The sequence below is a fragment of the Micropterus salmoides genome, unplaced genomic scaffold (assembly GCF_014851395.1).
Source record: "Micropterus salmoides isolate LMB-PRFRI ecotype aquatic unplaced genomic scaffold, ASM1485139v1 Ms_hic_scaffold_1, whole genome shotgun sequence".
Taxonomy (NCBI): Eukaryota; Metazoa; Chordata; class Actinopteri; order Centrarchiformes; family Centrarchidae; genus Micropterus; species Micropterus salmoides.
The window spans coordinates 35625311-35652374 of NW_024040040.1; the positions used below are offsets into that span (position 1 = coordinate 35625311).

The following is a 27064-nucleotide window of genomic DNA, read 5'->3' on the forward strand; positions in this document are numbered from 1 at the left end:
TATTGCAAATGATTTATCGGATGATAAGGACTGTCTGCTTATGTTAAGGTTGCCCTATTCAAAGCAATCTGTACACCACTATATACTGCCCACTTGTGGCGGTCTTACAGCAAAAAGAACATGCAGAGGCTGAATGTAGCGTATAATTATGGTATGAGACTGCTCTTAAAACAACCAAGATGGTGTAGTGCTAGTCAAATGTATGTTAATGTTGGGGTGCCTACCTATTCGGCCTTAATAAGAAATCTTATTTTCCTATATATGTGTAGAATTTCTGTCTCTGAAAATAGAATCATACAAGCTTTAGCCCACAATGATTTTAGCTCGGTCAGGTATACATCTAGACTGTGGAGACATTGGCGACATAGACTTTTTTATTAATTTTTATCTATTTACTGTATATTTATTGTTATGTTGTAGCTGTTGTTGTTTTGTCTTGTTTTTTTCTGTATGCTATGGACCTTCCATTCTGAGTCCTGAATAAAGTCATTATTATTATTTTTATTATTATTATTATGATTCTCTAGTTTTCAAACATCACTAAAGGATATCAACAGGGTAATTACTACTAAACTAAGAGGCAAACGCCACTACTAACTTAACAAGGACTATTATTTAAACAGAACAAAACACAGTTTATAATGAAACATTCTTTTAGCTCACAAAAGCATGTTTCGTTAGTGTCCATCTTTTCACATTCCTGTGGCTTATCACGTTCACATCAGCTAGAGAAAGAAGAGAGTAGTGTTTTTTAGGCTCCAACCATTCTGTGGGAAAGGAATCAGGGTGAGACAGGGCTGCATGGTACTTTTGATGTTAAATGGTCATTTGTGGTTGTAAAGGGTTGCAAATGCCCTTTTGCTGTCCTGCAGAGTGTCTTCAGTGACACCTTTACGGCGAGAGTGTTTTGGATAGTTCTGATTGAGTCTACGCAGGCCCTTACCGACACACCAGGCGATGTCTTTAGTTTTACATGTCAAAGGCCAACTCCGGGGGAGGAAAAAAACCCTTTTGGCAGAATCTGATCTCACCTCCTCCTTGTGGTTAGAGGCTGCTTGACCCACTACACCGTCCTTACACTTGGACTTTCATGTGGTCAAGCCTAATCCGATCACCCAAAATGCGTTTTAATGCCAGCTGTAAACAGTCTCTGCGTGAGTGAGTAAGTGTGTATCATATGAGTATGAAGTTAACATAGCAGCTGTGTGCACATACTGAAAGCTGCCGCCAGGACCGTGCTGTTGGGATGTTACAAGGTTAAACTGAATTTCCTGCATTCTAGTTAATTTTTCAATCATCAATTTTTGGTGGAAATATTTTTATATATGGTAAGAGAATTCAGGTGGCAGAAGACAATTCAAAATCTAAAACTCAACAGAACTTAAGTCAGTGCAGCCCTCAGTCATTCTGTGTTGTTTTCAGATATGTTTCTCCTATAGATCAACTAAGTCATCAAGATTAAGTAATATCATTCCTGCTGAGTCAATGCACATGCAGATGAAAAAATAATTTTGTCTAGTCCATTTTTTAATCAGATTTGGCACTGATTCCACATCTAACTACTCTCATTGACCAGGATTCAAAGAGCTGCTAACTTTGGTTTATTATTGTTAACATTACTGTAGCTAGCTAGCCAAGCAAAAAGGTCAGATTACTCTGTTGTAAGTGTTATAACAACATAATGTAACTGTAACTGTAATTCAGTGCTCCAACAAAGACTACCTGATGACTTTAAAAGCATCAGGTGAACAAATGATGAACATTCATTTAAAAAGCGTCTTTTTTAGCGACAGTATGTGAGCACAAAGACACACAGCAGCAGGTATCCTATCCTGTTTACCTCACTCTGTCATGGCAGTGAAGCAGGAACAATCTTTAGCTTTTAGACACATCAATGCCGCATGGGGGAATTCACTTAGGCCAGACTGAGTTCTTCTGTAGGCTGTGACTTAACAGTCTATTGTTGATTGCAGGAGTCCATCCTTATGTTTGGCCATCTTTGCCATTCAAGTCTACAGTGTCCCAGTCTCAGTCTTGTCATAATTACAGAATGTCTTCTGGTTTTACACCAGTAACACTGCTCTGCCTTGGTTGAACCTCCATCCACTGTCGTACCCATATAATAGCTAGAAGTTCTGTTGTATACACCAATACCCCCTCAGACAGTCGCTTGAACTTTACAATTTCATACTGTGAGATATAAAAAGCAAAACCCGACTTCCCAGTTTGTGGATCTTGGGATCAATCTGTGTAAATCTGAAGATAAGACCCCCAATGATTTGTTTTACCATATCGGGATACACAGTGCCTTCATGATGTTTTATGTTTTCCATTATACTGAGGTTGATTTCTGGTATGGAGAGCATCCACGGTACAACTGAACAGGGCACTTGCGGGGCCACCACTACCTCCTTCAGTCCCATCTTCTCCACCTTTTTACTTATGTTAAACATAAAACATTCCTCTCCTTTATGTGCCCATTATTTAACAATACACTGCACTGCCAATTTCTCCCGTCAAATTGATAATGGCATCTCTACCAGTAAAGCCGGGGCTGGAGTTGTACAAAGGGCCCTGCAACATAGTCTAAGTGCCTTAGCCTGTATTTCTTCCAGCCTTTTTAAATGTGTTTCAGCTGCTGTCCCATAACATACACAATCATAATCCAGTCTAGACCTTATAATGGCCCTGTAGATCATTAGTTGAGTATCTTTGCCCGCACCCCATGTACTACCTGAGAGGGAACGCATTACATTTATCACTTTTTCCTACTTATTTACTACCTTATTTATCTGCTTTCCCCATGTTAGCCTCTCATCGAAGTGCACGCCCAAGAATTTAAAACTTTTACCCTCTCAATTGCTTGTTCATTTACTTAAACCACCACATTCAGTTTTCTTATTATCAAATATTATATACTTTGACTTATCCACTGAGATCTTAAATCCCCACTTTTCACCCCAACTAGTTACCTTGTTCAGTGCTACTTGCATTCGTTCAGTTATTTGTTTGATATTCCTGCCCCTTTTCCAGATGGCCCCATCATCTGCAAACAGAAATTTTCCAAAACTATTCTCAATTTCTTCAAATATATCATTTATCATAATGTTGAAAAGAACTGGACTTATTACATTTCCTTCAGGTGTTCCATTATCAGTACTTGTGCCATCTGAAAAAGCATTTAACTTGAATGCTCCTATTCTTCAAGAAGTCTTGTATCCAGTTAAGCATCCATCCTCTGGCTCCAGCCTCATAAAGTTTTATGACAAGCCCCTTCTTCCATAGCATGGCATACGCCTTTTCAATATCAAGAAACACTACCATTAGTATTTCTTTATTCACCATTGCTTTCTTATTTCACTATCAAGGGAAATTACAGCATCCATGGTACTTCTCCCTCTACGGAAGCAACTTTGTACTGGTGTAAACCATCCCTTCTTCTCTCTTTAATTTATAAACTAATCCGTCTGTAACCATACTTTCCATTATTTTACAGAGGACTGATGTCAGTGCAATGGGCCTATATCAGGGGTCTCAATAAAAACTTTATTTGCCACTCAATTTCAGAAAAAACTAAATAAAAACCGTAGCTTTTAGTGATCAGGGGTCTCAATAAATATTTTATTTGCCACTCAATTTCAGAAAAAATAAAATAAAAACCGTAGCTTTTAGTGATTGAAGTTCAGTCTCAACCAGTTTTATAATTAACAATCAACACATCTTAACAAATGAACAGCTGGAATACCTCCTCTTCTCTTTCATTCCCTCTTATTTAGCCACCACTTCCCTACTTTCTTTTGTTCAGTGAGAAATGTGATCTCTAGCTAGGATTGGAGATACATGAGATATTCCGGTTTTGAACTGCCCGTGGGAAGAATGTACATGTGAGAATCTGTACATTCTTGGTTAAAAGTCACGTGAAGTGTCTTTACTCTGCTCGCTTCCTCTGTGTATTAGTGATGTGCGGATCAATCCTAAAGTATCGATATTTCTGATACCAACATTTCAGGATCGATACTCATAAAAGGATCAATATCTAAACTCAGAAATTTGGAGTGAGTGTGTGTATTATCATAAGTATCTTACTGTCACCAGGATGGTCTAATTATAGGCTACTCAGGTGATAGGAACTACTTTTCCTTCCGCCAAGTCATGCATGTGCTACGGCTCTGTGACAGAGCTTCCTTGAAGTGAGCCGCTGCAGTCCTTTACATTTCCCGCGACTGAATACTTACTATGGCTGACTGTAAAAACAGTCAAGACTGGCTCTGTTGAAGGTAATAATGACCTGTGTGTGATGTGTGTGCAAAGACAGTGAAATACTTTGGCAACACTGCAAACTTCGCTCAACATCTGAGATTAAGTCAAAATAATATGATGATGTTATGAAGAGGCAGTACGGAGCAGGATATTTTCATTATAATTAAAGAATATGATATTATTTTGAATTGGTAATGCTACAGCCTACTCCTTATTTCTCTCATAAATACAAAAACGGGAGAGGGAGGTCACATTAAACTAGAACAAAAAATATGTAAAAAGTATTGGAATCGGCAATACCAGCCTGGGTATTACTTGGTATTGGATCGGATAGGAATTAAGTGGTATCGCACGTCACTCACTAACTCGCAATGCTCAGGGCCGTTAACTGCTCTGGCAATGCTTAACAATGCACAGATTTGATTGGCTGAGCAGAATCACATGAGATGATTAGAGCACATGCGAATGGTCTGTGAGTTTCCTGTGCCACTAAACCAGGACAGTAAATGCTAGAAAAGCTGCGCGTTTTAAAATAGAAACGCTTCGTCACGAGGTAGTAATTCTCAATAATAGATTGGCTGTACGTCTGGGTCCGGACCACGGTCCGCCTATTGGTGACCTCTGCCCTATATGATCTTGCCTTTGAAGCATCTTTCTGTGGTTTTAATGATGGGACCACTTCTGATTCTTAACAATCTCATAGCTACTACCATCCTTTCCTGGAGCTTTTTCCTCCCTTTTCTAATTACACATTAATTAAAATGAATTAATTATTAATTATTAATTATTAATTAACATTATTTACCTCAAGTTTCTACTGATTTTGTTCTAATATCTCATTTCTTTTCCTTATACCTGCTTCACCAATGTTAGCTCCGCTGTGAACAGCTCTAATGTTATTTTCACATAGTTTTGCTTTATCCAAATCACTTGTAGCAAACAAGCCCTCCTCCTCTAAAACTAGCATTTTCCTTTTTCTGTTGCTTCCTGACATATGATGCACTTCCCGCCATATATCTGCTACTGCTGTCTCTGTATCTTCTCCAGCACTCTTTGTTTTTGCAGTCTTAATCACTCTGCATGCTTTGGCTCAAAGTCTTTTATACTGTACTGCTTTATCTTCTGTTGGATATTTTCTCAATGCTCTATCAACGATTTCTGTCTCTTACTGCTTTATCACAATCCTTGTTCCACCATGGTACACTAATTTTCCTTTTGGAGAACTTCTTTTTTGGGATAAATTAATTTGTACTTCTCATCTATAGTTTTATTACACCTTTCAGAAAAAAAATGTCCAATCTGCCTTACTATGATTAAAGAATTTTTGATTGCCCTGTTCTTCACTCAATATAGTCTTCCAAAATCTCAATAGTATTGGGAAATTGTCACTTCCTGTCCAAAAAATTCAACTCTCCAACCCTTGCCAGTTCACGGGATGTTAAGTGTATGTATGAAAAAAGGTACTATTCTAATATCGAATGTAGTTGGCCTGCCATCATTTAAACAAACTAATCTCCACCTGTCCATAAATTCCTCTATAGTGTTCCCATTAGTATCCTTTATTCTGCTAACCCAAAGAGGGTTGTGAGAGTTAAAATCCCCCCAAATGACCTGGGTCCCTTTTTGTTCCATAACCCTCATTTAAATTTATTTGTAAACAAGGATTATAAAAGTTTACTATGCTAATCCACCTGTACTGTCCCCAAACCCTTACTATAGAAATAAATGTTGCACACCCTCCCCCAGACTTTCCGTTTCTATCATATCTGACACTTTCGTATCCAGGAATCACAAAATCTCAGCATGGTTTAAGCCAAGTTTCTTGAATACATATCACCTCTGGTAAATCTTTAAATTCATCTACAAATCTCTTAAATTCTTACCCTTTAGCCACCTAACTCTGTGCAGCATTGTAAGATGTAAAACATCAGCAATTTAACTATCATTTACTTCCATGTTTCTTTCCCCGGTACACTCCTCACTTCTGTCTGTGTTCTTTCTTTTTCCCCTCCCTCTTTCATACATTTCCAGTTTCTGCCTAATATACTTGTCCAGCTCTTCAGGACTCAGATATACCTCTTCCAGGAATCTCTCTGCAGAATCCACCCTCAAGGACCTTGACCTGTCTGTGACCTTAAAAGTGAAACTTGTGGATTGAAATTGACTTGAGAGAAGCCAATTTAAATTGAGAGAACTGAAAGTGAAAGCACACAAAGACTTGAATTTTTAGTGAGGATCAAATATAGTTTCAGTTGCAACTGAATTCAGATTTATAATATCACATTCAGTTTCAAGATCATTGGAATTCAGTTTCAAACTAATAAATTCAAATTCAAATTATGCAATTCAAATTTTTAATGCAATTATGCAAGTTGAGCAATTCAAATTCAGTTTCTACTGACACAAAAATCAGGCCATAAATAAGCACATTAAATTCAAATTCTACTCTATTCTTCACTTGAGCGTAGAGATCTGTGCATACAGCGTATCCTGCTGCTGTCCACTGTCCTGCACTGAGTCAGAGGACGGGACAGCTCTCCGCTTGGAGAAGTCAATCTCGCTATAAAGAATGTCTCTTTCTTTTTCTTCAGTTTTACCTGCTGGTTCTTCAACAGCCAGCTCTTCACCTGCTTGACTCTGTAAATGAATCAAACAGGAAGTGTTGTGAGGGGAACCTTCAAATGAATTAAGTTGACTTTAAAAAAAAAAAATCAGAACTACATAGCAGCACAGAGGCAGCTCTGATTAAGGTTTTACAGTAAATAATTGTGCGGTAGACTACACAGACAAAATGAACAGATGTAAAACATTCAGATACAAACAAACTCACAGTGCAGTACTGTACAGCTGAAGTAATGTAGTATTTACCTGAGTCTGTTGTGTAGTTGGACGTGTTGACTTTAAACACCTGGAGGACATGAGAGGCTGTTAATTATACTGTGTTTTAGGTTAAATAGACATTGTACCAGTAACTGAGGCAAATTAGCTGATTAGATTTGTGATACTTACCAAACACAGACAACCAGGCAGATGAGTGCAATGATCCTAACGATCCCTCGAAGAATTGCCTGCCATTGTACAGAGCGAATGTCTGTTTCTTGAAAAAACAAAACCAATATGAGTGACTGAAAGAAGACAAGTGTTGAATGTTGACATGTAGCAGTATTGACGTAGCAATTGCTGAAATTAAGCTTTTCATATTAACCTTTCCGATGGATCTCTGATGACGTCTGATTACCAAGATCATTTGTGGCCACACAGTAATAAACTCCTCCATCAGTGACACTGGTCACCTTGAAGCTGTAAACCTCTCCTACATATACATTCTTGGGTCCATCTGTGCTGCTCTTGAACCAGGTGAAGCGGCTGACGGGAGGCTTGGCTCTGCTGGAGCAGGTCAGGTTCACCCAGCTACCTGCTGACACCAAACCTGATGGACTGATGGACATTGAGGTGTTTTTAGGAGCATCTGAGGAAAATGTGAGATTCACTTTATTCAAATCAGCTGACATCCCATCAATCATCATGTGCTGACAGGATCCAATAACAAACTCTGCTTGTCTTACATGAAACACTGAGAGTCTTTCTCTCCTCTGCTGTCCTGACATCTTTTCCTTCATTCACAGGATATCTGGCAGAACAGGTGATGTTGTATCCATCATGTTGGTCTGACAGAGTGATGGTCTCCTGGATTTTAGTTGTAAAGGTTCGGTCTGTGTTTTCCTCTGTGTTGCTGTGAGAGTCTTGTTGGAGGTTCCAGGTGAGTTTAGGAGGGGACTGTGGACAGGGAGTGGAAGCTGAGCAGGTTATAGTGACAGACTGCTTCTCCTTCAGATCAGCTGGGATCTCAATTCTGGGGCTCAGAGGAGAATCTGTGGTTTCAGATCAAGCACAGATTTTTCACTGAAAGGGCAATGCTGACATTTAAAGAGGTCATTTTATGCTCAGGTTCAAAATCTTATTTAGGTTTCATTTTCATTTTGTTTATTTTTGTCATACTGCACATGGCTGCAGCTCCTCTTATCATCCTGTGTGTTAAATGCTTCACTTTAGTTATGGGGTGATGCATCTTACCTCTACAAGAAGAGTTGCACATGTGCAGTTTCTAGTTAAGGACTACTAGCCAATCAGAAGCGGAGTAGGCAGGTCATGAAAAGCCGGTAAAGGCATTTTCGGTTCAGCTGTATATGTTCCCCTTACCAGCTTAGCAACATGGACTGGAGCAAGAGTAATTAATTTGTAACAACTATATCTTTCATCCATAAAGTTTTAACTGTGCTGTCTCTACATCACAGTAACAACTTTATGTCCATTGACTGCCTGGAGGGTAGCTAATGTTTGGAATGGAGAAGAGAGGCAGTAGCCGGATGTCTTATTACTGTGTGCTGCAGCTCAGTGTTTTTCCACCTGTGTTTTTGAGGGCGTGTCTGACTAGCAGCTAGGTGAGCATTATGACGTGTGTTTTGCTGTGACATCAGAGAGAACAAAGGAAAAGGCTGGACTACAATCAAGCTGTTTTCAGGCAGTTCAGAGCAGTGTTTTCTGTGGGAGATGGGAACTCCCTTTGGGGTGGACTTTGTGCTTTTTCACTTTGCAAACCTATTACATGCACAAAAAATATATAAACAATAAAAGAGAGGGAAAAAGCCAAAAAGCATAATCTGACCTCTTTAAGAATTTAAACTGCTTATGTTGATATTTTACAGATCAACTGGATTTATTTTAAATGTAATAAAGAATTAACAACAATAAATTTTGTATTGGTTTTTTGCCCTCACTGATACATGTGAAGGAGTGAAAAGAACTCATTGGCCTACATGAGTGTTCCTTTTTTAAGTGTCAAAAACAAATTCAGCAGACAGGTACTCTGACAGCTGCTGTTGATAATCCTACAGTAGATATTTCATTTCACTTGTCATGAGAGTTTTCAGCGGACTTAAAAAAAAAAAAAAAAAAAAAAAAGCAAATGCAAAATATGTACGTTTTCATCTGCTGGTTTGGAGTGAATAAAGCCAAATATCTGACTTTTTACCTCATTACATTCTGCACGAGACCTCGGTACATTGGTATTAGTAGCCTATGCAGCGCACCTGAGTTGAGCATCACTGAAAAACAAATGTAAATCTGATAAAGCCGACTCGCGCTAGTCAACTTCCGCCAGCTATTAAAAAAACTATTAAAATGTTGATTAGGTGGACAGACTGGGCAATATGGATGCACATCTCAGTAAATAATAAGCACGACATATTCAGCCCAGTCATTTTATAAATAGTATTTTATGTTAGAAATATATTGAAGGGAACCTGGAGGAGCCAGTTTCAGTGGACCTGATGCAGCTGATAACATCAATATATAGAAAATATTTATAATTTACATTATAAGAACAGCTGATCCACGTCCAGCCTCAGCCAGTACGAGCACAGTTGCTGCTCAACCAAATGAACCAGCAGATTGGCCCCCTGTCTTAACAGACTTCCTGAGGTCTGAGTTAGTGCGCAGAGGTCTGTTCATACCAGCACTGTGTTTTTCTAGAAGAGGTTTCTATTCAGGCTTCTTACAGAGGGAGGATTGTAGTGAGAGCATTGTGTGACTGTGCAGCAGCTCTGTTTTTACACTGTGAGTCGCAGCCTGTTTGTGACCGAGTGGTAACGTAGCTGGTAGAGATCCGGATCTCATAATTACTAGATAATGGTAAAGTAGGAAATAGCCTATATTCACAGATTCAAGCTTCCGAGATTAATAACTCGTAAGCAAAATGTATTTAAAACACAAACGACGCATCTTTATTATGGTAGTTAAGTAGACAACAAGTTACAATTACATTTTCACATAAATTAGTCTTTCTAGGAGCGGCACAAATAACATTGGTCTCTACGTGCAGCCGGCAGTGAGACTGTGAGTGCGCAGGGACTGTCTACAAAGTGCAACACCGAAAACACATTCTGCAGAGATATTCAACTTCACACTTATACAATGTAGTGTAACACTTAGTTCAGGGCATACCTAATATTAGGTAGGCCTATTTTTAATATTCAATAACTACACTGTTAAAGGCTGTAGTGTCTCAAAACTCACCCCAGGTATCAGTGATATCCCGCTTGTGATACTACAACACTTAGTTCGTAGAAATATAGTTTCGCATAATTTGGGGAATTTTGATATTCAAAATATTCAATAACTTCACTGCTAAGGGGTGGTGATGGCGCATTGGATAAGACACATGAGACTCCGTGCTACCTCTGACATATATAGCGATTGTTAGTCGCTTTGGATAAAAGTGTCAGCTAAATGAATAAATGTCATGTTATATGCAGTAGTGTCTCCAAAATCACTTCAATCATCAGTGGTCTTCTATTGATGATACTACAACACTTAGTTTGAAAAGATTTGCTTTGGGGTAATTTTGGGGGATTTTTAAAATAACTTCACTGTTATACAGATATTCAGCTAGACATTTTACTTTCCTAGATCATTTTGATAACTTTCCTGCTGGTGTCAAGGACGTTGCCTTATAATGTTCCCAGATTGTTCCCAAATGGACACGATGTGAAGTTCTTTAAAGTGTTGAGGAACATTATTTGGCAGACCTTCAGGGGAAGTTGTCTATCTGCCTGATTGGTGGCACCTGTTCTCAAGATGAGACCATTGATGATTGGGGTGATTTTGGAGACACTACAGCTTATTACAGTAAATGTATTTAAAATAAAAATTCCCCAAAATGATGCAAATCTATATTTCTACAAACTAAGTGTTGTAGTATCACAAGCATTAGATTACTGACATGTAGGGTGATTTTGGAGACAATACAGCTTATAACAGTAAAGTTATTGAAGATAGAAACTCTCCAAAATAAGTGTTCAAGTATCACAAGCAAGATTTTAATGATTTGTGGGGTGATTTTTGAGACACTAAAACTCTTAAAATTGAAGTTATTGAAGAGAAAAGTTTTCCAAAATTATGCGAAACAATATTTCTACAAACTAAGTGTTGTAGTATCACAAGCAGGATATCACTGATACCTGGGATGACTTTTGAGACACTACAGCCTTTAACAGTGAAGTTATTGAATATTAAAAATAGACCTACCTAATATTAGGTATGCAATAGTCTTTTTTCCCCCAAACTAAGTGTTGTAGTATAACCTAGCAGCATATCACTAATGTGTAAGGTGATTATGGGGGCACTACATTGTATAAATGTGAAGTTAATGAATATCTCTGCAGAATGTGTTTTCAGTGTTGCACTTTGTAGACGGTCCCTGCGCACTCCTCTCACAGCCTGCTCCATGTAGAGACCAATGTTATTTGTGCTGCTTCTAGGACGACTCATTTATGTGAAAATGTACTTGTAGCTTGTTGTCTACTTAAGTATGATAATAAATAGGCATCGTTTGTGTGTAAACACGTTTTGCTTACGAGTTAGTGATCCCGGAAGTTCGAATCTGTGAACATTTCTAACTTTACTGAACTCAGTAATAATTGCCACCTTTCCGTTATCTTTAATTACGTGATCCGGATCTCGTAATTACGCGGGCTTCCAATTTTTTTTTCTTTGGTGAATGCAATGCGCTTCTGTAGTATTCAGACCTGTCTTGAGTGACTTTAAAAAGATAGATTGCATTTTGTAAGATCAATAGATTTTGATGTGTAGTTACTTTTGATTACTTAAGTATTTTTAAAACCAGGTCCTTTTTTACTTTTACTTGAATAACATTTTTCATGTGGTATCTGTACTTTTACTTAAGTATGAAAACTGAGTACTACTTCCACCACTGCATGGCTGTAATAAACAAGACATCTGGGTTCAAAACCAGAAACAAAACCAGTCGCATGGAACTGAGGGCCATTGATCTTAGGAAAATGGGAGAGAGATCCTCAGGAATGTGTTTCAAGAGGGCTAGTTGCTACTGAGAGGATCTTTGTTCCCCAAAACATAGAAACCTAGACTGTGTAAATGATTATGCATCCCTTTGCTCGGGGCCAGGAGCCCAAAGCTGCCCTAGGCGGCAGGTCTCTGGACCAGCTGTATATGTGTTGTAGTAATAATAATAATAATAATCCTTATTTGTAGAGCACTTTTCAAAAACAAGTTACAAAGTGCTTTAACAAGTGTAAAGAATAATACAAAAAAAAGATAAGAGCATGAAAGTAGTTCGCTGTTTCTTCTCTTTTATGAATTAATTCTTCAAAGACAACGATTTGTTGTAACTCAATTATTTGCTCAATCCCTCACCAGCAATATACAATTTCCACGGCACAGCTGATCAGACGTGAGTTACAAGTTCACTACATCGGAACTTATTGGGCAAAACTGTTTCCATCTCCCATTCTGTTATGTTTCTTCACTTACATTAACAGCTATAAATGATGAGTTGAACCACGAGATACTGTTTAATGTCTTTACTGTACAGGTATCACTCCACGTACTGACAGATATACTGACCATTGTATTAACTAACAAATAGAGGTGCCAGTATTTATTCACTTTTTATTTTGTGGAATATTGTATTATTTTTCCAAATATATAACACATTTAGCGAACTCTTAACTCTTTTTCTACAAAGGCAAAAACCACCTCAAGCGAGAGTAAAAACTTTTTTGTAAAATGAAGGATTTTTCCCCTAACTTTTGTCGTTTCCATAAACCTTTTCTAATGCGATACTTTAAAATGTGCATAAAAAGAGGTTGACGGAAACACAGGTAATGACATCATAGATATAGATGATATATACAGAAAAAACTAAACTCTCTCACCTTTAACTGTTATTTGAAGAGGATCACAAGATGCTGTTGCCATGAATGGTTTGTTCTCAATTCTGAAGAAGTATGTGTTTGTATAACTTGTATTTAAACTGGAAAACAGAGTGGTGCAGTTTTTCTCACTCAGGTTTCCTGAAATCCTCATCGGATAGGTGTTAACTGTCCCACTGCTGTTGAAAATCACATTTTTTGGATTGATGCTAATCTTAGAATCATTTTTAATCCACACTCCGAAGGTTTCTCTTCTGCTGTCAAACTCTTGTTCTGATTTAGCACTAAAGTTACATGGGATTTGCAAACAAGATCCACTCAGTGCTTCTATCTTCTGTGGGGCAGTGATGTTGAGGGCTGACTCCTGAGGACAATCAGTCCAAACACCTGTAAAACCAGATGATTAACAAAAAGTGGAAATCTGAAAATCTGCATGAAGACAAAGTTCACGATACACAAACTACAATTCAGCAGCAGCATGTTCGCTCCTTTTTCCTTTAAACAATGTCAGTATAAAACATTTGACTGTGCTGCTCTTTCAGCTTTGTTTCTAAATGAAGTCCAAACTGTAAATGATGAAGGTCTCCAAATAAAAGTGACTGAACAAACAGCTCACCTGAAAGAAAGAAGACACTCAGTAACATGTTGGCTGTCACCATATTCACAGACAGGACTGCAATGACACTCATCACCTGGATTTGAAAACACAAAAGTTACTTTCAATATTTTAATCAAAGCATCTTTTAAACAAAGCATTCACGATCTTTTAAAGTAAACTCAAATTCACACATTCAAACAGGAACGTGCCGTGTACAACCAGATGTTACTGTGTTATAAGCTGTGAATAATAATATCTGCAGAGCTGCACTGACAACAGTTTCAGTATAACCATAAAATGATCCAGTGTGAGTTTATGATATTAAAGTTAAAATAAAATGTTGCTGAAGCAACTTCTCATTTCTTTGAGGCTCATTTCTGCTAAACCAAAATTCAACAAATAAAATATAAGGTATTTTTCAGTGGAGTTCATGAAAATCAGCAAAAGAAGAAACTAGATTAGAAAGCACAAACATCAAAAGCAGAAACATTTTACCTTACCAAACGAGCCTGCAGCTGAAACAGAGAAATCATTTGTTTTAAAATCAGGGAATTTGTGAATTTCAGCAGAACTGCAAAAGACACAGTAACTGACTCCCCTGCTAAGCTGTTGTACTATAAAAACAAGCCGAGTTTCAAACTAGATATCACACGACTAAAATAGTGAAGAAACACAAGAAGTCTTCACACTTCTGCTCTCACTGTCAGTGAGGAAGTCAGTTTAGGGCAGCTCGATCTCATTAGAATACAAATGATGTCAGATGTTGTTGCATCTGAAACTCATCAGGGTGCAAATAATTTATGTATTTAGATTAATTATTTTCTAGTTTAATTATAATTTTAGTTTACACACTAATGTAGTATTGTATTGACTGCAGGCCTAGATTCCCTGTGTTTTCTGCTGCTTATGTTACATATATTTCAGTACCAGTGTTGGGCAAGTTACTCAGAAATTTTAATATATTACTAGTTACTTATTACTCCTTAAAAAAGTAATAATATTACTTTACTTATTACTGGGTGATAAAAGTAACTTGTTACGTTACTCGTTACATTACTATATTACTTTCCAGTGTGGCATAAGATGAAAATAATTTGTTGACACATTCATTTTGAATAATTAATAAAATTAGGTGGCCCGGGTGCATTTAATCAGTTTCTGAGGGGAAACCCTAAATACAATCATTGAAAGAGAGATAACACGCACATGAATTGAATGTCCCAAATACTAAATTACATTTGCATATAAGACAAGTGTGTAATGGAACATTTATTTTAAACTGCTTTATTTTTTACTTCTCTTTTAAAGTACAAATGACAAACACTGTCTGGTTTCAGTTCTTTCACACCTTGCTTTAGGGTCCAAGAGTGTAGTCAGAATGAGGGGGGCTTCAGAGATGTCAGGAACCTGCGGTTAAGAACTGCAGGAGGGTGTTTCTTGCAATGAACTACTCTTTGCTGGTGTCTCAGCTTCACCTTGATGCCAGCTTTTAGTCTCCAGCGTGAATGACGAACGCTTGAACGTTGTTTTTATGTGTGTTTTACGTTTGTTTTTTATGTCAGCGTGCACTTTTTAAACCTTTTAAACCTTATTAATCGGTAAATCCGGAGCCATGAATTGTGTCTATCTGGCACTCTTGATTACGATTCTTAATCGCTTTACCTGGGGAAGTGACGGCGGCGGCGGGGCAAGTCACAGGATTATCTACTCTCGAGAGCTACTCGAACTCCGTCCACTTTCACCTGCTGCTAGTGACAATATATAGTAGTCCAGATATAGTCCATATCTGGTTCGCAGCAAAGATAATGCAGGAACAGGGGATATACATAAAGTTCCTAAAAGTCACCAGAGGAAGGAGAGGCGGTGTCCAGCGCCGACTAAGGAGATGTGGGTTGGCTGATAGACGCGGTCTCCCTCCGCTTCCCACCATTCTTCTCTCCAATGAACAGTCCATTCGGAATAAAGTTGATAACTGGAGGCTTACGCTAGGTGTAGCCTAAGCATCACTTCAGAGCCACATGCCTGCTGGCGTACACTGAGACATGGCTGGGAGTATGGAGCTAAATTAGGGCCAAATGTTTTGTTAATTTGAAAAAAGAAATTGTAATCGAAAAACTAAAACTTGAAATTGAAAACTTAAGTTTTTGTCTAAAACTTAAAAACTACAACCATGTACTCAAACTAAAAATAAGTTTTCCAGTTTTTTTTTCAGTTTAAATAAAATATTGATTTATTTCTGGAAGTATTTTGAAGAAATTATTTGTTTTTTATTTTTCACTTTTCCATATTTTGATATTTTAGAACTTTTATTTTTCAGTTCCACGTTTTATGTTTTCAAAGTCAAAGCTTATTTTTTTTACAGCATCAGATCTTTTTTTTACAGCTTCAGATCTTTTTTTTTCACTTTCAAATCTATTTTTCAGTTTCAGATCTGTATTTTGCAGTTTCAGACTTTTGGCCCCGATTTTGCGTGGGGGGCGTGGTTTCAACGGAGAGGGGCGTGGAATCAGGAGTGACAGTCTAACAAAGAAGGAAGAAGACTCTCCTCAGTCATGTTGCATTCACGAAACGTAGGCACTGCGAGAACCATGGCTCAATGCTTTCTATCCACCATATGCATGTGATTGGCAGTAAACAAACTAATGCCAGTGGCTAAGTTCCCTTTAAAAAGCTGTTTTGGACAATACGTGGGACCAGTTACACTATAAGAGCAATAAATTGTGCCAGTTTGTGCAGTTCAGCAGCTACACTTTAAGAATGAACTTCTCCCACTTACACATGCGACCATGAACGCACCGCTGTATTCCCTCGCCATGGCGTCCGCAGCGCCAAGGCAACCCGCAGGCGCCAGTGCACAGGTAAGACATGTGAAATATATGGGCCGTTTAGAATATATTCTTTGGTGACATTATCCCACAGTGGCTCATTATTTTATCGTAGGGACACACATAAAGGGAAAATGCGTTTGAGTTTGACAACTGGACAAAGCTGGAAATGAAGCATCGCTTGGATTAGCATGAACTAAGTTAGCTCCATCCTACTAAAGCTAGCTAGTGTTGTGAATTTCACAATCATTTCAGTAACTAGCTCAAGTTGTTTTATGCCTTTAACGTGGATTTTCTTTGTTAACCTCTGTTTGCCAGAATGTCGACCATAACTCGACAGTGGCTGCAGCCGCACAGAGTCTTATAAACGTGCTCACACAGAACATCTCTCAGGGACAGCAAGAGCAAGGAAGAATGCAGGAACAGGGATCGTCATCTGTAGACCAAGAGATGGCCAGGTTTTAGATGGAATTTTATTGTTCAAGGTCATTTTTAAATCAGGCAGAACTTTCCCTGGATTTTTCTCAAGAAAAAGTTACCTAGGAAAGCGAAAGATACAGAGTCCAAAGACCTATAGCACACCATATACAAAAACCTGGAGGTCTTTTAGTTTCTATGTTTACCTGTTAAACATAAATTCAGAGACAACCCCAACCTCATCTGAAGAGTCTGAACTTGCTCAAGCAGGGCTTGGAAAAAGACATCTCACCATGTCCAGGGATATGAGTCACGAGGAAGTATTACAGATTAAACTTTGCTCAAAACGTCTTATATTCAAAACATGACCCTTTTATCCTAGTGGTAGGATATTCTTCAAGCATTGAGACATCAGCTCCTAGTCATGGCAGGGAGGACAATAGACAAAAGAACAATTTCTACCTCTATCTGCACTGTTTACTGTGTTATAAGTTATTTTAATTTTAATTCTATTTTAATATAGGTTTAATGTATGTTTAATGGATGTATGTTTCGTATGCTACTGGATACTTGAATTTCCCTCGGGATAAATTAAGTGTATCTTTCTATCTATCTATCTATCTATCTATCATCACTTAGTTATGTTCTCTTAGTTCTTTAGACTACTGCAAAATGAGTACCCTAAGATGCAGGGAGTGACAGGTGGATGGCTACTCTACAAGGCTACAGGTGGAGAAAAGTAGTAATATAATATCCATTTTCATACATTGCCATTCAAATAACTTGGCCAAACATATCTAGTTGAAATAATCCAAACAATGTTGCATTTACAGGTGGTCAGGGTAAAAGGAGACTGATAATGATTCCTCCAGACTCTGATTGATACACCGGAACCCTTCCATGCAGTGTCACAGGGGCAGGGAAGAACACCCTGTATATTGTGCCTTTGCAGCATGAGTTTGACCTAACTCCACTAACTCCAGATGCCAATTCTGAAGTATGCCAAAAGCACAATGTCAAACTTGCAAATTGAGTTTTCCTTTGCACATTTTGGCCCTTCATGTTCCGGAGTGCATGGAGTCTCAGTCAGCAGGAGAGGATATTGAGGTAAGCTATGTAATACATGTGATGTTGCATTGTACAGCAACTGCTGCTGTTCAATGAGTTATAACATCGTTCATATGTAATATCTTAGACGTGTGAAAACGACATCCAGATAGTTTCAATGACAGCCCCCCCTGTACACCATGACACCAAGACATCTTTTGAAGAGGTACAGTGTTAAAAGTTATTGAGTTGCAATGTGAAAAGCCAACATAAACTGTTCTGTTGCTAATAGTCCAACTGTTCTGTCTCCAATAGAAAGTTCCATGTCCCATCTGTTTCTTGAAATTTACACCACAGTTTGTAGAGATCCATGCTAGCATGTGTGGAGAAAGGTAATTTGTATGCGGTACTTTTATGTTCATTTTAAATGTATATGTAACTTGAGTACTTGTTTTTTCTATGCATACTAATATGTCTCACATGTGCTTTTGTAGAGAAAAGGACAATCTTAAGATGGCTGAGACACCTGCTGCGAGCCAGAACAATGGAGTGGAGCACATCAGAAGGTAAATGCTGTGTTGTCTAAATACATAAACATCTTCATCCTACACAGATCTTAATTCTGCAGGTTTTGCAGTCAACATTAGTAGCTATTTATTGATTCTAAGTTTGGTTTGGCAGTGTTGATGATGTATTGGATGCCATGTGTGTAAGAGTTGACCTAGAGAAACAGTTCAACATCCAAATCTCCAGAACAAACATTCTGGAGAGAGGCCTACTGCAGTGGCAGCGTCCAAAAAAAAAATTCACTTACTGCTGCTCTGAAAGTGACGTTCTTTGGGGAGGCTGGAGTGGACACAGGTGCTCTCTGAAAAGAATTTCTCACAGGTAAAACAAAAGGAAACATATTTGAATCCACAGAACAGTCTCTATGAATAACGGGCAGCTCACCCAAATCATGAAGAAATGTTACATTTTTATTAGTAATATGTCCAACTACCAGCTAAGGTCTGTCCTCGAGTTGTGTATTAGGTTTTCTATAATGTACAAAAATTAATAAATATAACAACCCAAATTAGACAAACCCTGAATGGCTAAATAGAAATAAATTTTTATTGTCTTGGTTGGGTTTCCAATTAAAGTAATATGGTCTAAATTAAATGGCTAATAGTTAATTCACACGATAATAAAATATTACTTGACATAGGAGACCCTAGACCAACACAGTTATTGTGTTTGTACTTGTGTCAATAGAAATGATTGCAGGAATTGAGAGCCGTTTCTTGAGGGGCCAAAGCACCAGAGGAGCCCACGATACTCTCTGACTGACTTTGACAGCAGCCTGTACAAGTGGGTTTATTTTTATGCAAGTCGGGACAAACTGTTTCTTTCTGTGAAATATTTTTTAAAACATTAATGCTTGATTTGTGTAAATAGGACTGTTGGAGAGATTTTGGCAGTAAGTTTGGCACAAGTTGGCCCGGCCCCTGCCTTTTTCAGCCCATGGACTTACAGTTACCTCTGTAGTGGCCAGATAAACCCGGCGACTCTCAATACTGATGCAGTTGCAGATGTCCAGTTGCGAGAGTTAATTGAGCAGGTATGACCTCTGTATGAAGGAAATGCTGGGTTGATCAAGTATTCCCTGTCAAACAATATTTTCATGTGTTTACATGGGAAAGAAATTTTCTTCCTGTGAATTAAATTTATATTTTCAGGTTGAAATGTCAACTGAACATTCAATTGAAGGCCTTTCTGATGAAATCATAAATTGTGGAAATACAGGATCTCAATGCAAAACAAGGAGTCCATTGTTTGGTATGTTAGCACATATATTTCTGTTTGTACAGTAAAATTAATCAAAGGTATTTTTTGTAGCAATTGTTTTCCGGTCTACTATTGTAGTGCCAATGTACTCCATGCAGTGCTGAGGCTGCAGCCTATGTTGGAACAACTGAGAGAAGGCCTGCAGCTGTATGACCTTCTTTCGCTAATCAGGCAGTACCCAGATATCTGCCAGCCCCTGTTTGTTCCCGGTGAAGATGTAAAAGTAAGCAAAACAAGACCATTTAGTACTATTATATGAAGAAATGCTTAACTGCTATGACATTTTATAATTAAATGGTGACACGATATACAATTTTATCTCATCATAGGTTAATGCAGAGTTTGTCATGGCATCCATTCTTCCTCAACTGAGTGACAAAGGGACTTCCAGGCATCAGATTGAGCTGGAGATGATCAACTTTATTCAGGACTTCCTTTATGAAGCTGAAGGTGTATAGTTGTTAATGTTCTGCAAATCAAATATTCGAAAGCTCAGTAAAATTTATTGTTTTCATGACATTTGGAGCTGTATAATTTTCCGGTACCACCTGTAGTTATGCTGGTATTGAACATGTTAATGTTATTTTCTACCTGAAAATTTTTGATAATGGTAATAGGTACTATGGACCAGGGTAGTTTTAAGACAGTTCACTTTTTTTGAATGCAAGGCTGTAATCACAATGAGCATACATACAGAGAACATACATACAAATGATTGTTTCCCTAAACCCATTGTTCTTAATTAAAACCTTTACAAATCTATCACCATTCTATGTAGAAAGACATTACCAATAATGAAAGTATATATAATGGCATATATTCATTGTGTTCAGATAGTCATCTCCAAATCATCTTGAAATTTGACTTTGACTGTGGCTGAGTACCTTTGTCTAATTCACTCCTTTAATTGAAAGAACTGTACTGCAGTAAGGAATAACATTTGTAATGGTCACATAACACTTGTTGTTTTATCTGTTTGCTTCATAGCTGAAGACCAGGTAGATGACCAAAATGGCCAACATTCCATCACACCTGCCAGGTTTCTCCAGTGGATCACAGGCCAAGGTCACATCCCACTTCTTCCCTCAGAGAAGAAGGATTTTGCTGTAACGATCAAGTTTAACCATGACTGTAGTGCAGCCTTTGGCCATCAGTGTGTGTTACCCTGTTGTGTCAGCATGTGCCAAGAATATTGTACTGCCTGTAAAACATATGAGGCCTTAAGACCAATTCAAAAAGGGTCTAATTGAGGCTTTTCATCTGGGCCAACAGTTTAACATGGTGTAAATATTTACCATCAATTGATGGTACCTTTTTCTAGGTTGAACTACATCCTACAGTAAATGATAAATGTTTATCACCAGTTGCTACCGTTTTACTTATGTTCTGATTAATGAAACACATTTCTTAGTAATACGGTGTTCCAAAATCCATATTTGGAAAGAGGAATTAGTCGAGAGTAAACATTAAATTATTGTTTAATAGCAGTACTGTTGAGCATTTCATGCAAACATGTTAAGGTTAAAAAGGTAATCTTGCAACAAGATTTCATAAAAGTCATTAGTTTACATCTCATCTAGATGTCTGGCTAATTGGCATCATGTTGTCTCACTCACAAGTTGCAACCTAGCACTCTGAGAAGCAGTTAAAGAATGTTTGTACCATGTAGCTTCACTGCGGTCAGTAACAATAAACATTTAAAACAAGTTCAATGTACACTTTGTATAACACGTTAGTGTTAAGCTGGTTTATGAAACAAAATTCTTGCATCTACGGTACATGATTTAGCACGTAGTTCAATACAGCCAAATAAATGTCTCGCCCATAGGTATCTGATGGTGCTGTAACATCAATAGTGTTCCTTAAGCCTGTCATGTCCTGCTCAGAGAGAGGACATTCAGTGGACAGAAGAATCACTCCAGGACTGCTCACGTCTTGCTCGCTGGCAGTGTTGAAATGAAGATCTGCATCCTCAATTTCCTACATTTAAAATAAAAAGAAAGTCATTTATAAATCAGGGAACATAAAAATAAATTTATAAAAGTATTAAGAAGAAGACTAATGTGAACAGAACGGATACCATGCTGATGCCAGTATTTTATTCAATGCGACCTAAGCTGTTGTTCAGCTTTTAAACCATTTTAAGCACTTTGATATTGGTAAACATTCAAATTCTCTGCAATGTGAATTTGGAAAGAATTAGCTCTGTTATCACTTTCATTAATTTGATACTGATGATTGGAAACCACATAAAATCAGTTTTTATAAATTATATAAAATAATGATGCTACAAAATGAACTTTACATTATCTTGCACCAACTTTTCATCAATAATGTAATACACCATGAAAATATAATTTCCAAGCTTTATCTGGAGTAAGTTTTCAGGGATTTCTTTACAGTGTTGTACAGATATTTTAAACACGATGGTTATGTTTGAAATATTTTAATTAAATGAAACAACTGTAATAATCAATACAAACAAAATGTAATTAGTTCCTCTGTCAGGTCTGGAGCATCAACAGGATTCAGGAGGAGCCCCATCATCCACAGTTGCGGGGACAGATTCTGCTCTGTTCTCAGAGGGCGATTATCCCACCCCACCCTGAAGACATCGAGATCCCTCTGCAGACGTCGAAGAAACACATGCTGGGCACAGAAAAGATGGATGCTGTCAGAAGGATCTAGAACACCTTCATCCTCAAGGCTGTGAAGAATCTCGTAGTACACATTGGAAACGGTCATCCAAACATCTCGCAACAAACGTTCTATTCTGTTAAAAGAAAACATCAAATTATCTTCAAGTGGGTACAGTACATTTGAACTTGCACTTGAACTTGTGTAAAAAATAAATGGAACATGGAACAAAGGTAGCCCAATTTAGATGAATTTATTGGACAACCGTAAGTGAAAGTTCAAGCTACTGCTCTTCCCTAGACTAGAAGACGGATATAAAGATGCCATTGTTAATACTCTGGTCACATACTAGGACATGATCCAGTGGTAGGAATGGGTCGGTTCAAACTGGTTTGATATTCAGCCAAACACCAAACCGAACCTTGAGGAGTCACATTGAACGCAGCAGATGCTCTCCAAAGGGACACTGAACGATGACAAGAAATAAACAGAAGAGCTGGTTCCACCGGTTAGTTCAAATTAAACTGGTTTGAGATTCTAAACCGCACCAGAATAGTAAAAACAGAAATCAACCTAACTCTATCCAGTGGTAAGAACACTTGAAATACAGAAATACAGTAAAGTCAAGAAACCATATAAAATACATAACCGCCTCACAGGCTGTGAAAAGCACACTATCTAGTGATATCTGGACCTAGCTATATTAAATATATTATGGCTTCCAGTCAGATATACATTTCTTTTGATCTATGTGGAACTGACTTATTTAGAAGAGTTTAATACGTGCCCTATTATGTGCCTTTCATGTTAGGTGTTTTATGTGGTTTCTTTGTTTTGACCATCTTTTTCACATTTGGATCTGGTAAATATTAAGTGCCCAGAGAGTGTGCAGACCTTTGCTTCATGTTTTGTGTTCTTTGATGTTGAGGCTTCTGGATGTGTGTGACCACTTCACAGGCAATAAAGAAAACATACCTTTGGTTGTGTACACTCTTTCCTGACAGGAAACTCTCCCTTCCACAGCCTCTAATGGTGAACATGCATCGCGCAACACCAACATTTTCCACTCCTTGGTCACCTCTTACTCTAAAAAGAAACCGTCACACATAAAGTAAGAAATAAAAAGTTTTTTAAATAAAAATGCATCATTAAATGTTTCAAAAAAATAGAAGATATGCTAACTTCTAACATCTTTATGTATTATAAAAATACAAGACAAAAAAATCCAAAGCACTCTCTTTTAAACAATGCCTTTATTGTAATGGTATTTCCAAAATTTAAATGCCCACTTAAACGTGCTTTGGCATCAGGGAGTCCCTGATGGAGGCTTGATACTTATATATGACCATGCCATTATAATAAAGGCATTTTAATTGTTTAAAATGCCTTTTGTTTATGGTCATCTTACTGGACAAAACATTGGTCAAATGAAGACACACTTGGTCTTACCTTAATGGAAAGCCATACTTCTGCACTGCCTCAAAGAAGAAATCAAGTGCAGTGGATGCTTTATTATTGGTTGCAGCACCTAGGTACATGATCTGAAGAAGAGAATATCACTCACTGGAAATTAAATGAAAGCATTTCATTTTTCAAACCTATAACAAGAAGTAGAACCACGTCTGTCATTTTGAATCTCATTTAGTAGTCATCAGACCTTTCGTGAGAAGCCATCAATCCCTCCAAAAATAACAAGGCCATATCTGTTGGGGACGACGACGCTGAATCAGTTTGATGTAGTACTTGTGTAAATTTCTTTGCTGATGCAAAACAACAGTGTTAAAAATGTGGTGGGGAATTTTGGGGGAATATTAATTTTTTCATTTTTAATTTATCATACTGAGCAAAAATATATGACCTACCTGATGAGCTTATGATTTGTGTTGATATGCACCAAGTGCAGAGGACCCTGGACAGAATAAGTCCTTCTTGCAACACACCCCAACCTTGTCAGTTTTGAGAGTACCACAACGGAGTCTACACGATGCATGGATGAAGACACCCTGTTCCACTGGACACGGTGACCCATGGCCTGCAGGATTCCTTTCATCATTCTGCACCCTACATGTGGTGTTCTGGCCTTCACCGACCTCACCAAATTGTCAAGTTGTTCATCAGTTAAGGTACTGTAATACTGCATTATGGAAAGGTCATATTCATGCATGTGCCGTTTCACTGTCCTCTCAGATACACCCAGAAGTCTTGCAATGCATCACACTGGTAGGGACATGTCTACCAGGCTTTGTAGTTGCTGATGTGACACAACATATTTTGGCCGTCCCATTTCTGCTTGCAACACTGGCACCTGACAAAGACTCATATTAGAGCTGTCCTCTGCATTGACAAGTATTGACAGCTCTGTCAATGCATTTACAACATCTTGTGGCATCTCAACTTGGCCTGACAATGACCTAAAACAAACTGCAAATAGCCCACATCCAGCGGGAGTCTCTGTGTGACCTGGGAAATTTTACTCAGAAGTCTGTGAAGAAGGTCTGTTTTCAGTTGCTCCTAAAATAGACAAATATTATATTACATTAATGTACATACATGTAACAAACAGCATGACAGTTATGCCTTACAAAATATGCAAAGTGGGCAAACTTAGAACACAGCCTAACTTATGTATCAGAATACACTATCGAAGAGGATTGGAAAGGTTAACGTTATGCTATGTAACATAAAGTAAGTTAACCATGAAAAGGCAATACGTTTCTAACAACATAAAGTCAGTCGTTATCTATATTTTTTAGGTTTATAAGACTCTGTGCGGCTGCAGCCACTGTCGAGTTATGGTCGACATTCTGACAAACAGAGGTTAACAAAGAAAATCCACGTTAAAGGCATAAAACAACTTGAGCTAGTTACTGAAATGAGTGTGAAATTCACAACACTAGCTAGCTTTAGTAGGATGGAGCTAACTTAGTTCATGCTAATCCAAGCGATGCTTCATTTCCAGCTTTGTCCAGTTGTCAAACTCAAACGCATTTTCCCTTTATGTGTGTCCCTACGATTAAATAATTAGCCACTGTGGGATAATGTCACCAAAGAATATATTCTAAACGGCCCATATATTTCACGTCTTACCTGTGCACTGGCGCCAGCGGGTTGCCTTGGCGAGGGAATACAGCGGTGCGTTCATGGTCGCATGTGTAAGTGGGAGAAGTTCATTCTTAAAGTGTAGCTGCTGAACTGCACAAACTGGCACAATTTATTGCTCTTATAGTGTAACTGGTCCCACGTATTGTCCAAAACAGCTTTTTAAAGGGAACTTAGCCACTGGCATTAGTTTGTTTACTGCCAATCACATGCATATGGTGGATAGAAAGCATTGAGCCATGGTTCTCGCAGTGCCTACGTTTCGTGAATGCAACATGACTGAGGAGAGTCTTCTTCCTTCTTTGTTAGACTGTCACTCCTGATTCCACGCCCCTCTCCGTTGAAACCACGCCCCCCACGCAAAATCGGGGCCAAAAGTCTGAAACTGAAAAATAGATTTGAAAGTGAAAAAAAAAAAGATCTGATGCTGTAAAAAAAAGATTTGATGCTGTAAAAGAAAATAAGCTTTGACTATGAAAACATAAAACGTGGAACTGAAAAATAAAAGTCCTAAAATATCAAAATATGGAAAAGTGAAAAATATAAAACAAATAATTTCTTCAAAATACTTCCAGAAATAAATCAATATTTTATTTAAACTGAAAAAAAAACTGGAAAACTTATTTTTAGTTTGAGTACATGGTTGTAGTTTTAGACAAATACTTAAGTTTTCAATTTCAAGTTTTAGTTTTTCGATTACAATTTATTTTTTCAAATTAACAAAACATTTGGCCCTAATTTAGCTCCATAATTAGGGTGCAAATGGTTTACTTAGATGAATTATTTTCTACTTTTATTATTATTTTAGTTTACACACTAATGTAGTATTATACTGTAGTATTGTACTGAGTGCAAGCTTATATTCCTTACTGACATTAAAATATGAACAAAACTAAATTGTGAACTAAATGATGAAGCAATTTTGCCAAATGACCAACTTATGTAAACTTGAAGTTCACAGCATTTTTTCAACACTTCGTAAACGACACCCTCAGTTTACCCTCCACCACTTCTCTTTTACACATTTTACAGCAGCACATTGAGCTCATCTTGCTGAATCGAAGCCATATATAAAGTGAGATTAGCTCTCCTTACTTGTCTATATGTTTCTTTCCAAACAAATGTGATGTCAGAATAGAAATTGGTACACATGTTAACATGAGCACAATATTCACAGACAACACTGCATCACCTTGATTTTAAAACAGAAGTTACTTTTTAATGTTTTAATCAAATCATCTTTTAAACAAAACATTCATGTTCTTTTAAAGCAAACTCAAAATCACACATTCAAACAGGAAGTAGCCGTGTACAACCAGATGTTACTGTGTGATTAATAATATCTGAGGTTCATTTCTGTTGAACTAAAACCCAACAAACAAAATATATCCTGTCATTTTCAGTGAAGTTCACGAAAAGCAGTAAAATAAAGACATAAAACATAAAAGCAAAAACATTTTACCTTACCAAACGAGCATGCAACTGAAAGAGAAACAATTCGTTTTAAAATCAAGCAATTTATAAATTTCACAGTAACAGTAACCGACTTCCCTGCTGAGCCTTTGCAATATAAAAGCAAACAGAGTTACTCTTTCATGCAGAAT

General features: G+C 37.7%; 2 protein-coding genes across 2 annotated transcripts in view; both read right to left on the bottom strand.

Moving 5' to 3' along the window:
* Positions 1-14233, bottom strand: part of LOC119907738 (sialoadhesin-like) — a 29940-nt gene extending 15707 nt beyond the window's left edge. The window contains exons 1-3 of the mRNA XM_038725426.1: positions 14109-14233; positions 13627-13702; positions 13014-13397 (exon numbers count right to left, since the gene is read on the bottom strand). Of these exons, the coding sequence (XP_038581354.1) occupies positions 13014-13397; positions 13627-13702; positions 14109-14141 (493 nt within the window). The 5' untranslated portion in view covers positions 14142-14233. The remainder of the gene's footprint in view (positions 1-13013; positions 13398-13626; positions 13703-14108) is intronic.
* A 7990-nt stretch (positions 14234-22223) lies between these two features.
* On the bottom strand, positions 22224-24865 carry LOC119907774. Its single transcript, XM_038725462.1, has 4 exons — positions 24224-24865; positions 24019-24064; positions 23811-23902; positions 22224-23447 (listed from the first exon to the last, which is right to left on the bottom strand). Exons 1-4 carry the CDS (start codon positions 24523-24525, stop codon positions 23231-23233), a joined length of 657 nt encoding a protein of 218 aa, XP_038581390.1. The 5' UTR covers positions 24526-24865; the 3' UTR covers positions 22224-23230.
* Positions 24866-27064: the final 2199 nt, after the last annotated feature.